Here is a 13,158-nt window from a genome sequence, read left to right on the forward strand (position 1 = left end):
ATTACATTCAGACATTTTAAACAACAACAGCATGGCTCTAACATTAAGATATTCACAGCCTGCAACCACAATGGTAAACATGAGGTAGATCAAGCAGGCACCAAGGCTACCACTGTGCTGCACATGGTTATCAAACACATTTCAGTTAAGATTGTGGGAGCAAGTTGCATATTAAGTATTAAAATCAAAGAGGAAAAACACTTTCTACGGACCATTGTTTTGATCATCACTATTATATTAAATCTAGGGGTTAGAGAACATAACCATCTTCTGGAAATAATTCTTTAAGCTGGCAACTTGTATAGTGCAAGTCCAACATTTGCAAAACCCCCAGTAACATTCAGTAGATCCAAGAATCATTCGTTTGTGTCTTGTGCAAAGCCTTCGCGACCGGTTTTGAAGAGGGCACGCTCCCTTGGCCCAAGTGAACTTAGGCCTCAATCAAATTATACACTCCAATATGATTATCAGTCCCAAATGCTTTTCAAATAAATAAAAAAAATCCTCATGGACCTGATTCTCATTTTCAAAAAAAGAAAAAAAGAAAAGGAAAAAAACCCCAAAAGGAATAAAGACATCATTAAAGACAAATCTAGGTAGATTCTTCTTGCCTTTGCAACATAAAAATGCAGAAAGACATCACCAAAATACACTGGCAAACATTACACAACATTAAACACATCAGTAACCCTCAGTGGGTAAGGGGATGATCAAATATATTAATAATGTAAACAAAGCTTTAAACAGTACAGTAGTCCAAAACCCAATTATTTGATCAGAGACAAACAACATTCTTTCGCCTCACAGTCAAAAGGTTTCTTCATTCTCATTGGTCCAAAAACAAAACAAAACCTAAGCAGACACTGTGTGAAACATCGCTTAAGGCATATTCTTTGGACAACCACGTGCAGAAACTTATAAAAACATTCATCTTTCAAGTATATGCGTAAACCTAATTTTCACCCTTTAATTGAGGGCTGGAAACTGGGTTAATCAAAGTGGATGGTAGCAAACATCTTCAATAAACAATCAGGACACCATAACAGGAGGTGACATCTCAGGCACGGGCAGTAGCAGGACAGCTGGCAGTGAGGGAGCTTGCCTGTGGTACACTTTTACTGTCAAAAAATTACTGTCATAACATACGACTAAATCAACTGCTCGGTGTCCATGTTAACAGAAAGCATGTAAAAATAAAAACATTGTGGCAGATCATCTAAAGCTGTGTCCACGCTGGAAACTATTCTCTCATCGAGCATCGCTTGCAGATATTTTGAGCTCTGGTTTCCTAGGGAACCCTCTAAAGTATTTACAACCCAGTAATATGTCAATCAGCAGTATCATACGCTTTCAAAGTCTCTAAATTTCCTGTCACTGTAGGCTATTTTGGCTACAGTTGCAGAACGTCACTGACTTGAGTGGATGTTGACTCACAGCGGCGTAGCGACCACAAACTGTAGAAGAAAGTGAGTGAAATGTGACTACATGTCACGTTTCACCTGCTGACAATGCTAACTGGATGAATCCCAAGATAAACTGTTCTCAACTTTGAGGCAAGGAATTGAAGTAACTACCAATGAGAACGCAGGATTCCATGCATTAGTGGGTTACCTAGGTAACAAATCAAGCAAACTGCTTCCTGTGTGGATGCAGTTTAATAGTGTTTCAGAAAAATTGACCAGCTTCACAGTTTTCTATTGAAACTGAAACAGTAAAATAATGAAGACACAACTCGTATGTTCCCGTAGTTTTCCAGTCGTTTTGGATAAACTCGCATGAAATGTAGTCATGTGACAACATGTTGTGTCAAATCCAACGGCTGCTTATTGTTTGATTCCCACAGCTTCCAGTACAGATACTCCTGATGACCTGAAATCCAGTAATGACCAAACTCTTGGGTGTATCTTTGTAACGTTATGAGGAAACATAAATGGGCTTTGTGGATTATGAGAGGCAAAGCAGGTGAGAAAGGTCAAAGAAAGCAAAGGAAAAAGGAAAAGTGCAGCTAAAAGCGTCTTTGGTGCTTAGAAAAATTAATGGCAAACTTAAACTGTTTTCATGCAGATGCACAAACATTAACAAACACAGATGTTATCATGGTCTCAAACCTGCCATGTCCCTGTTAAAATATATTCCATTGTGCCCATGTGAGAATGCTGAAGGTAACGGAACTCCTTAAAGCCACCTGTCTCTGACCCCCTGAACATCCAGGACTGGACAAAGTGGGTTCAAAATACATTCTTCAAATAGTCACATTATCCATCATGAGTCCAAAATAAAAATAAAAAAAACAAAACAGCACCAAAACAAAATAAGTTCAGTTTCAGCTGTGCTTTTTTTCCCGTCACAGCAAAGTCTTTTTCACTACGACACAAGCTTAACTGAAGACAAGCCGGCAGGCGAGCGAAAGTCAGAAACATTCACCGACCCTCTTTGGAGTCGGGCACAGTGCACACTGGCAGTACAGAAAGCTGTGTCAGGTGGTCCTCACACCTCGTGCTCCAGCATTTCCCTGCAGACCTGTGTTCTGCCTGATCAAAATTTTGATTGCAGGTCTGGAACTAAATCTCAGTTCTGATTGGGTTTCTTCAGCAACAACACTGTGTGGACATAGATTTGAGCAGGTTTAAACGTGGCGGCCGGTCAGAAAGTAGAGGGACCGATCCTCGCTGCAGTTGGCCGTCTGAAACTCGTCCCGCAGGCGGAACTGCCATTCGTCCTCCAGCTCCAGTCGGGCAATGGTCTGACGCAGGGAACTGCGGTCCTGACAGATCACACAGAGGGTGGCACCTGTGGACAAATTCAAGATCAAAAGTTAGATAGTAGGACACGCAGTGCCACTTTAATTATCAAGTTTAGCTGTTTAGTTCTCTATTGTGAGACAGATTGCATAATTCTATCATATTAGATTTAACAGGGCTAGAAAGACATCCACATGTGGCATAGTTTGCATCTAAGACACCAACTCATACGCAAGAACTGTCTCTGCCTTCCAAACAAACTACAGGTGACCATGGCAACCTATTAGCAACCAAACCAACTGCAAGGACGTTTTCGGTGCAGCACTTTTTATATATTTGTAACAAATTTCACCTAGCAACAGCGCACAACTTCCAGTAACCACTTACCAATCGGTTCAGGGATACAGATTTTCCCTTAGCAACCACTGGTTGCCAGGCAATCACCAGCTGCTCTCTATGCTTGTATGACTGGGATGTAAGCTACTGTAGTCAGGAACTGATTCTTATTTTGTAGAGAGACCCAAACCTTGCCAATGTCCTTTTAACACCTGGAAGCTTTTATTTTGACAGTCTAGCACAGAAGAAGGTAGGGGGTGAAAATCTAAGAAAACAACCAGGTCATTTCCTATAACTATGTGTGGGGTCTTGGGAAAATATGAGCAACAAAGCATCCCAATCCCTTCCTTTAATCGTGACACTGATTTCACACCTTTGAGGAAGTCGAATTTCTTCAGGAGTCCAGAAACAACGAAGGAGTCACAGAGGTAAAGCAGCAGGCCACTGAACACCAGCCCCTGATGGTTCAGGTTGGTGGAGTGTGGACGAGAGTTGATGTAGCACACAGAGATCTGCAACAACAACAACAAAAAAAAAGAGACAAACTTCATTAATCACAGTCGGGAAAATGAAACTAACATCACGAGCTTGCCTTTTAGATTCGAAGTAACTGAAAGAAAACATTACGACTCCCTGACAGTTCCTGCTGGGAGCTCCCGAAGGTGTCTGCTCAAGCAAATTTAAAGTCGCCTTGTGGGTAAAAGTTTAAAACAAAAGATGTGCAAAAACTTGAGAAGACTGTGTGTACAGATAGACGGCCATTGCACAAATGTGCAGTAAAATGCATTGTTAGCATTCACTGTGTGCACATGTGGGTGTATGCAGGTCAGAATGTTCTAAGAAAAACAGATGGGAAAGTCATGCAACATGCTTCTCTGTGGGTTAAAAAAAATCTACATTAAAGTCGGGGAGCAGGTTTGTCTCATTTCTCTATACTATACAGATTAGAGCACCTTATAAAGTATATAACTCTGCATATCAGACAGAGAAGCACTCGATTTCTATCCAAAATGTGTCTATCACAGTAGTCTGATATTTAAGCCTTGCCCTAAGTTTGAAATAGAGATTATTCTACTGTTCCTGCTTTCAACTGCAACCTCTGGGGAGCTCTCACCTCCGGGCTTAGGTTGAGGTAGCTGTCAATGGACAGAACTGGGTTGTCTCTGTTCCTAACAGCTTTCGGAAAAAGTCTGTGACTGCAGCTCTGGAGGAACCTTTCCAGTAGGAACTGGGCCGGGGCGTCGAGGAGGGTCTGTTCGCTGTCTGGTGCACAAACATACTGCAACGGGCTGATTAGAGCGGGGTTTTCTATTTCCTTTGGAGAGAAGAAAGAAGTTTCATGTGAGCTGGTTTTACGCACAGAAAGACAAGGACATGACAAAGCGAATAATTTGAATTACCTGAACACCCACCATGAGTTTAGTTTTGACCAGGAATTCTTTGTTTCTTCCCCCAACTGGAATGTGCTTCTTCATCAGGAAGAAGTTGTTGAAGCGGCACAGCAACAAGCCACTGCTATTGACCCTTAGATTAAAGTCCACCTCCTCGCAGCCATACCTGCACGGGACAGCAACGTCAGGTAACGGTGACAATGCACACCTCAGACAAACTGACTCACATGGCCTTCTCTGAGCTTACCGATTCAGGTCGTACTGGACGTTCTGCGTCAGGTCCACATTCAGCATGACAAAGTCATGGAGGTGACACCGACTGAAGGGATTGCTGGGAGACCTGCGAGCCAGGCTGCTGCTCCACTTGCGTGTGCCGCACACGGCGTACTGGGAGATCTTGGGCGTGTTCTCCATGTGCTGCAGCACCGTTTTTAGAGACACATTGCTGAGACATGAGCCTCCATCTGATGTCTCACTAAGAAACCAAGAGGGGGGAGCAATTTTAAATATTTTGAACATATGTAAAATTGATTTTGAACAGGGCTTGGTTAACCGTAGCAACCAACTCCACTCTTACACTTTGGAAGCGCTTATTACCTTCCCTCTGCTGATTGGTGGGCGTTCCACTGCACACAGGAGTCGTCCATCATGACAATGAAAGGCCATATGTCTTGTCTCTTGACACCTTGCTCCTCCAGTCGGTTCCTCTCCAGCTCGAGGTTATGGTATGACAGCTCTTTGATCAAGAAGCGAGCTGCACCTTAAAGCAGACAGGATTGTTTTTGTTAGGTTTTCACTAAAGATTTGATTAAAACTGATGCACCTTTAATTAACTTTGATAAAAGAAGTAATCTTTTCAAATCCCATGTAAAGGATATATTTGCATAGAGCTTGTATACATTTGCAAATTTACAAGTCTGATAGTTTAGAAAGATAATGAAGTACACTCTGTTGGGCTTTTTGTTCTTCTCTGTCACACGAACCCTCTGCATGTCCTCCTACACTACATTCATGAACCTCTTCTGAGGTCTTCCTCTTTCCCTCCTGCCTGGCAGCTCCATATAGCCACTATCCGTCCTCTGCACATGCCCAAACCATCTCAACTATTTTTCTCTAATGTTTTTCCTCAAAATCGCTCAACCTGTGCCGTCCCTCTAATCTGTCCGTTCTGATAACCGAGTAAAAATCTTAACATCTTCAACTCTACCATGCGTCTATTTATTTTTTGCAGTGCCCCGCTCTCCAAATCCTACATCATCTCAGGCTTCACTACCGTCTTGTAAACATTCCCTTTCACTCTCCTCATCTCTACCCACTCCAGCCTGCCTGCAGTCTCTACACTCTGTCGGGCACTGCAGATAAAAATATGTTTAGGTATTCAGCAGAAAAGTCTATCCTGATTAGAAAGCAGTCATACTGACATAAAGGGTCATCTTTAGCCCAATGCCATCTGCTTATCTGAGAGAAATGTTGTTTAGTTACACCCACTTCAGAAAGGCCTTGCACCTAATTGGCTTCACTACAAATCAGACTGATACAATAGATGGCTGACCTTCACGCGTTGGGTGAGGCAACAGGTAACCTTTTGCCTAGTTTAAACACAGCACTAAAAACAAGTTGAAAACACGACCATGGTAGATAATACACTGCAACGAATTACTCATTATCAACAGAGTGATAAGCTGTCATGTAAAGGCTGAACGCCACTGTGTGGACTTTCAACCACTAGTAGTGCTGTGGAGAAATGCTTTCATAAGAGGGTCTCCATTTAGTTATTTTTGCTCATACAAGAGCGAGTGAGCAATGTAACACAAGTTCCTGCTATTCTTCTTTTTAGCATCTGCTGCCATGCAAATCACGACAACAAACACTAGCGAGGGCAAGAAAAAAAAGATGATATGGGAAATTTTTTTTATATCGACTGCAAGTAGAATGAAATATTTTAAATATATTTTAGTTAGGATCAAAAAACTGTCAGGTTTAACAACAGAGAGAGCTCAGCTGCTCAGCTGCTTACCAACTCCAGCGTTGTTGAACATGGCGGGCAGGACGAGCAAAATGTGGTTGGGCCAGTACTTCCTATAGTGAGGCATCTCAAACTGTTTGACCACGAGGATGTGCAGATGAGCTGCCCCCTCCGTGGCATGGAAAATGTTGAGCAGGCCGTGTTCTTGGCGTCCTGTGGTCGGGGTGAAGATTGGACTCTTGAGAAGGTCGGGGTCCTGCAGACAGATAAACACGGTTGAAGCAAAAGTAAACATGTGACCCAAACAGCGATTAGAAGGAATAAGGCCCGACAGATACTGCTGTCTCGAGCAAACTAACCTTGGTGGAGACCAGAGGCAGACGCATGCTCTCCAGGTGGCTGCCCTGATGACTGAAAACAAAGTGCTGCTCCTTAGATTTGGGAATCACAAACTGGAGCTGGACCTCCTCTCCCAGCATGGACGAGCAGAAGGTGAAAGCATGAAAGGTGCACTCCGACAGCTACAACACAACCACACACACGTACAATATTAACACAAGGATGGGATATGTGCATCTGTAAGTCTGCAGTAAAGCAGAAGGTGTTGGTGGTGCATCTCACCTGTGTAGCTGCGCCTGCTTCACAGTAGTGATGGCACTGGTCACAGTGATGAAAGGCATTGTGGGCAGCAAACCTACTCTGACGTATCGACTTGGTCACTCGTGTGGCTGGAGTTTGGTTCTCTTTGTCTTGCTTACAATCTACATGAACATAAAAAACTTAAGTTAATTTTTTAATAACACCCGATTAAAAAGCTGAACTCAGAGTGGGCAAGTTTGATGTTTTTTTCCCATGTTTTTGCTGACCTTTGAAAGACTTTAGCATCTTGTCAGAGTAAACACGGCTGGCTTTCCTGAATTTAGGATCTCGGAGGTTGGGGTCAAAGGGCAGCTTTCGGACTTCCTCGATGTCCGGCCACTGGGTACTTACTAGAGTTGTGACCTCTGAATTTTCTGTGGAGGGTGATTTGATACATTTGTCACCATCAAACTAACTGCTTCATAATAAATCTGATGTATTTCACAAAATGTGAAGGCCATTAAAAATAAACAAATCCCTATGAGTCTCACCTTCCTCCACTTCATCCTCATCATACACGTCGACCTCGAGCAGCCTGATGAGCATCCGAAACAGGATACGCAGAAACTGCAGGTAGGCGCCAGTTTTTCCCACCTAGCGAAGGAAAGGAAAGAATACCAGTAGAACTACAGTGACACTTAAATCCAGATGAGGAATTAACTGCATAAATTTATATGGATGCCAATAAATTTAAAGAAAATTTTTAAAAAGAATTCTCTGTATTCTATTTTTAAATCAAGTTACTCCTTTTCTTAATTGTGACTATTTTCACACGAGATTTGTTACCTGTGGGGGTCCACTGAGCAGCAAGCGTCGAGGATGCGGCACAGACGGCGCTTCATAATCAGCATGATGCTGCCGCGCGATGGTCCACTGGCGGTAGTACATGCTCTGCTCCGTCCCCTGCAGGGTGTGAGTGATAATGGGCCTCAGCGGACTGCTCCAGGCCACGTCTGCGTGAGGGAGCAGCGAGGAGGAGCTCAGCTGACTCCCAGACTCCCCCGACAACAGATTGTAAGCTGCTCGCGACAAGATGACTGTGCGCGGTGATGCCCTCGTGGGCTCGCGATCGCACTGCGTGGACTGGCTGGGCCTCTGGGTGGAGGAGGAAGATGGTGAGGGGGAGGAAGATGAGGAACTGGAGTAGAGGGATGGAGGAGCCTTGGAGGCTTTCGAAGGGTCGGAAGAGAGCGGGGTTCCCAGTGAGTCGCACTCCTCCTTAATTCCGAGTGTTGATGTGCCCATGTCTATGGTGACCATGCCTTCAGGCTGCGAGGTGGAAGTGGAGGGTTTCTGGAAAGAGTCTGCAACATCAGATGAGCTGACACCATTATCCGCCAAAGAGCCTGAGGGAAATATGAAAGACACACCCGCACATATATGTAACTAAAAAGTGCTCACATGTTTGGAGGGTTTTTTTCCCTCTCTTTAGATTAAAACCAAATTTTCTACAAACCAAACTCATTCCAAAGCTATGACCCACGTTCATTTACAGTACCCATGTATTATGGTCAACTTGCTTTACTGTAATCAGAAATCAATTAGAGTTAAGCTCATGTCAGTTACGCTCTGTGTTTCCTTTAATCCAACATCACAGTAATTCACACTAACCAGAGGTTCTGGTTGCAGCGCTGCCGTTGCTCTGAGGTCTTTCCAGCTCATCTCCATCATTCAAGCTGGTGACGACCTTCTCCACATCCGATTCCCGAGGGGCCATAGCCTTCTTTGGTTTAGGAACAACAACCCTGGATACGTAGGTGCATGCCAGACCCACCTCCTGTTCCAGGGCTGTACGAGTCAGGTAGCTGGAGTCTATCAGTCGCAGGTCGCAGTATTTCAGAGACCTAGAAGTGCACAAGGGAGTTGACGGGAGACAAGAGTTTTAGAGAAGAGCTAAAAGGATCTTTGCTACATTTTATGTTAAAGAAACAGACATATTGAGCCATGTTATAAGATAATGTAGTATTAAGTATGATATTACTTGGGGAAAGTCTCTCCAAGAGGGTCTTTGCCCGTGAGGATGACGATGCAGGGCAGCCCTTCCAGATCCACATAGGTGTGTGGCACCCAGTCTTCATTCTCACAGCCTTGCCAAGCCTGACAAAAAGAGATGAAAATCAAAGTGTGCCCTCTTCAGTTACAGGTTATTTATAAAAACTAAAAACAAAACAAAAAATGCACGAGACTTTAAACATGCAGACAAATTATGAGGCAAAACAATTTTTTCATTGTACAAAAGTGCACAACAGATTCGCAAAATAATGTAAACTCCCTGATAATGACTGATCTGCAAAAACGCAGATGGATCCCAACACTCTACATTCAGCAGAACACACTTCACACAAAGAAATTTTTCCTCACCCTGAGGCGACTGATAAAATTTCTGTGCAGGTTGAGCTCAGACGCAGGACTTCCCAGCAGCACTGCAAAGCACAGCTGCAGTCCCAGCTTGTCCCTCACGTCCTCCAGTCTTTCTCGGGCCAACATTGCCAGCTGCAGCGAGGGGATACGGACCAGCAGCATGTGGCCGTGGCCCTGGGAGCCCTCTCTGCTTGGAGCGTTTATCAAGTCCTCCACCATGGCCAGGGTCTCTGGAGTTATGTGGTCCCTCAGGGACGGGGAAGAGGTGAGAGCCATCATGGCCTCAGTGTACTGCTGAATCAGCAGGTAGCTGCGGATCACCATGCTGTGTAGGTGGGGGTGTCTGGAGGTACAATCAGAGCTTTTTAACTGATTATAATGTCTACAGTTATTATGCGTTACCCACTCAGTGGAAGTAAATACAAAACTCTTCATGTTTGATTCATCAGTTTCACCCCACTCTTACCTTTCCAACAGAGTGTGAACCATTTTCTCAAACGCATCATCATAGCGCAGGATGGGACTGGCCATGCCCCACTGCAGGGATCTGCTGTAGTTCCTCAGGCCAAAGTAGACCAGCTCCTCAGGAAACTGCTCCCTCTGCTGGATGATAAAGATACCAACATCAGTTTAGACAATGTGTCCTGACTGTTCTTAATGATACACTGCAAACTGGTGAAACGCTGTGCCTAGTTACAAAACATGGAGTAAGTATCCTCATATATAATACTGGATATGAAAGTGAGCCTAATGTGTTCTATAATATATTGGTTCCCTTTCTCTCTGACTTGTAACTCTTTAACACGAGGCTCGAGTTACTTTAAACCCTTTTTAAAAAAGGTCTAAAACTGTAACTGCAGTTTCACCACAGCAGGGGGAGTAGCTAAACCACAGCACAGGAAATATGCCAGTGTGCTGCAGTAAAGTCATTTATGATAAATAATTCACATAAGAAATTAGTATTTGCCATTCCAGTGACTGCCTATCGTGGTGTTTTGTAGACCATTCTGTGTAACTCATAACTAAAGAAATGTTTTAGTGTTAAAAAAAAGGGGGGGATAGGTTAACTGATTAATCTAAATTGCCCATAGGTGTGAATGTGAGTGCGAATGGTTGTCTGTCTCTGTGTGCTAGCCCTGCGACAGACTGGCGACCTGTCCAGGGTGTACCCTGCGTCTCGCCCTATGACAGCTGGGATAGGCTCCAGCGCCCCTCGCAACCCTGAAAAAGGGTAAGCGGAAGCAAATGGATGAATGGATGGATGGATGGATGGATGGAAGCGAATGGATGGATGGATGTAAAAAAAAAAAAAACATTCTCACCAGATTGTCGTTGGACGGCCAGTGAACTTCATTGTGGATGCTGATTCGAGACTGGCGGGTCTGCAAAGTGTAAGGGAAACAGCTGACCTGCAGGACCAAGAGGTTCATGGCATCTAAGACTTCTTGACAGTTCACCACCCGGTCAGCCAAACCCTGCAGCTCCCCGTGGCACACAGAGCCTGACAGGGCACTGAAAATAGATCAGGGTGGGGAAAGTGTTTGAATGAATTCATGGATATTTTTTTACTTACTATGATTATCCTAGCACAGCACTTAATAACACTTAACATGGTTTTGAAATAACAACTTTGTGCAAAAAGCTTTGTATGCTGGTCTAACTGGCTGATGTGTGGGAGGTCGGTCCAAAGATAATCCCCTCTGGGAAAAAGGAAGTGATCTGTTTTAGTATTCTGGCAATAACAGAAAAAAAATTCTTGGGAGGAAAAAACCCCCCAAAACAAAACAAAGAAAGACAAGTTATAATAGTTAACTAAAATTAAAGACTGAAACTGACATGTAGCATAAAGCAAAAGACTAAAATATACTACAGCTTTGCATGTTTCTAATCTTTGCAAAGGGGATCTCACTGGGTGATGACCAGCAAGACTAAAACATTGAGCATTTCCCCATCATGATAATAAAGGGGATTAAAAAGAACTTTAACAATAAATAGTGTTTTGTTGTAAAATTACATGTCACAATGAGAAAACACAGCACCTACTGGCCGTCGACAGTGTTCACATGACTGAACTTTAGTATTTGCACGAGCAAAGAAAAATTCTTACAATAACTTTAAGAATGTTTGACAACAACTTTAGCAAAACTCTCATGCTTTCATTGCAACATCAACATTTCTTTTCAATGGTGAAATAGCTTGAAAAGTCAGTTCTTCTTTTTTAAAGGCTGCTTTAAATTATCAGCAGAGCAAAACAAAGTGACCCTTAATGGTTTTAATGGGAGAATCTGTGCTGTCGAAGACGCCTTTACCTTGTCAGGTCGACGTGCGAGTTGTCATGAATGAGGACAAACAGAGTGTAGGGGTTCTGTTTGACTTTCTTCATGAAGGCCTCCATCTTGGCGTGAACATCACCGTCAAGACGCACCACATATTTGTCTGACTTCAGGTGGGCCGTGGAGGGGTCTTCATTTCCCAGGTCCACAAGTACACCTAAGGCAAAAACGTGAGGATTTCATACAGCACTGCAACAAAACAACAACAGTTCTTCCTTTGGGTTTTGTACACACCTGATTGTCGGATGCGTTGTGCTGTCTGGTGGACCAGAATGTGAGACGGAGGGACCAAAACCAGAAAGTCCACCTTGCAAAAACGCCCTAAATCGAGGTTCTGTGTCCCTGAATCCGCGATGGAGCACACTTGAGAAAGAAGGCTACGAGCCACATTAAGCTGGGCCGGATAGATCTGGAAGCCCTTTGTAAAAAGATCTGAAAGAAGAAACACAAAAGTTAGCACCAGGATGATTTACAGATATGTGAAAAGCAGATCCTAACCACAGCAAAGTATCACTGCTTGCCTAAACAAACCTCCCCAAAACAAACTATGATGAAATTTAATTTCGATCTTTTTTAAATGGTGCCAAATCACAACAGCAGTCCCCTCAACCTGCACACGTACTGTAGCCACCCTTTTGTCAACAAATTACAACGAGATGAAAATAATCTGGAGAGACGAGATCCAGTCAGAACGATTAAACTGTGCAGTAAGATTAGTCACACACACGGTAACGAAAAGGAAAATAAGTGTAGATCTACATGGTTGATTTTATACACCTGCGATAATGGGACTTAAAAAAGAAAAAAGACTGAATTCAAAGTTTAAGAGGTGTGGCTCGCTGTGGGATGAGGTACAGGGCCAAAAAACACTCCGTAGCTCAAACTAACCTTAACTGATTTTGTTCTGGACACTGGCCTGACTTAACATTGACACTGAATGATCCACATGCTGATTTAGAGAGATGTTGCTGCCTCGTCTTCAATTTGCCTGCTAAAAACTGAAAAAGACTTTGACAGCGAGCATGAGAGCGGTCTAACCTGAGTCTGATGGTGGTGACATGCTGGCAGCTTCCTGGGAGTGGATGTTGTCAGTGACATCGCCCTGAAAGGGCTGGATGACCTGTCCTTTCCGCCTGCGCTGGTATCGCACCAGCTGTTTGTCGAGGTTGTCCCCTGGAAACAAGCAGTCACCACAGTCACACAGAGCGAGGGACGGGAGCAGGCTGTGCACTCGCTATCAAACATATCAGAGTGAATTTGTCACCACCACCACCGTCGTGCTTTTTATTATTAGCAGTGAAGGTTTTAGTTGATGTTTATCTCAATTCTAAACAACATTAATTCAAATACAGGCCTTCCTTTACACTGTTGCATTTGCTGATCATGCTCAC

General features: G+C 43.6%; 1 protein-coding gene across 9 annotated transcripts in view; it reads right to left on the reverse strand.

Moving 5' to 3' along the window:
- greb1l (GREB1 like retinoic acid receptor coactivator) overlaps positions 1-13,158 on the reverse strand; it is a 48,419-nt gene continuing 35,261 nt past the window's right edge. For 6 of the 9 annotated variants that reach the window (XM_087832504.1, XM_006792103.3, XM_087832503.1 and 3 more), the window contains 20 exons: positions 12,806-12,940; positions 12,002-12,199; positions 11,744-11,924; positions 10,757-10,946; positions 9,901-10,037; positions 9,435-9,777; positions 9,055-9,170; positions 8,685-8,917; positions 7,860-8,419; positions 7,565-7,667; positions 7,301-7,447; positions 7,056-7,195; positions 6,794-6,955; positions 6,486-6,690; positions 5,066-5,228; positions 4,716-4,943; positions 4,478-4,634; positions 4,192-4,392; positions 3,451-3,589; positions 1-2,790 (listed from right to left, as the gene is read on the reverse strand). In XM_087832504.1, coding sequence (XP_087688630.1) covers positions 2,627-2,790; positions 3,451-3,589; positions 4,192-4,392; positions 4,478-4,634; positions 4,716-4,943; positions 5,066-5,228; positions 6,486-6,690; positions 6,794-6,955; positions 7,056-7,195; positions 7,301-7,447; positions 7,565-7,667; positions 7,860-8,419; positions 8,685-8,917; positions 9,055-9,170; positions 9,435-9,777; positions 9,901-10,037; positions 10,757-10,946; positions 11,744-11,924; positions 12,002-12,199; positions 12,806-12,940 — 3,902 coding nt within the window. In that variant the 3' untranslated portion in view covers positions 1-2,626. The remainder of the gene's footprint in view (positions 2,791-3,450; positions 3,590-4,191; positions 4,393-4,477; positions 4,635-4,715; positions 4,944-5,065; positions 5,229-6,485; positions 6,691-6,793; positions 6,956-7,055; positions 7,196-7,300; positions 7,448-7,564; positions 7,668-7,859; positions 8,420-8,684; positions 8,918-9,054; positions 9,171-9,434; positions 9,778-9,900; positions 10,038-10,756; positions 10,947-11,743; positions 11,925-12,001; positions 12,200-12,805; positions 12,941-13,158) is intronic. The other 3 variants (XM_035908374.2, XM_035908371.2, XM_035908373.2) reach the window with 3 other exon arrangements.

This window comes from Neolamprologus brichardi, chromosome 18 (assembly GCF_056152115.1).
Source record: "Neolamprologus brichardi isolate AB-2024 chromosome 18, ASM5615211v1, whole genome shotgun sequence".
Classification (NCBI taxonomy): domain Eukaryota; kingdom Metazoa; phylum Chordata; class Actinopteri; order Cichliformes; family Cichlidae; genus Neolamprologus; species Neolamprologus brichardi.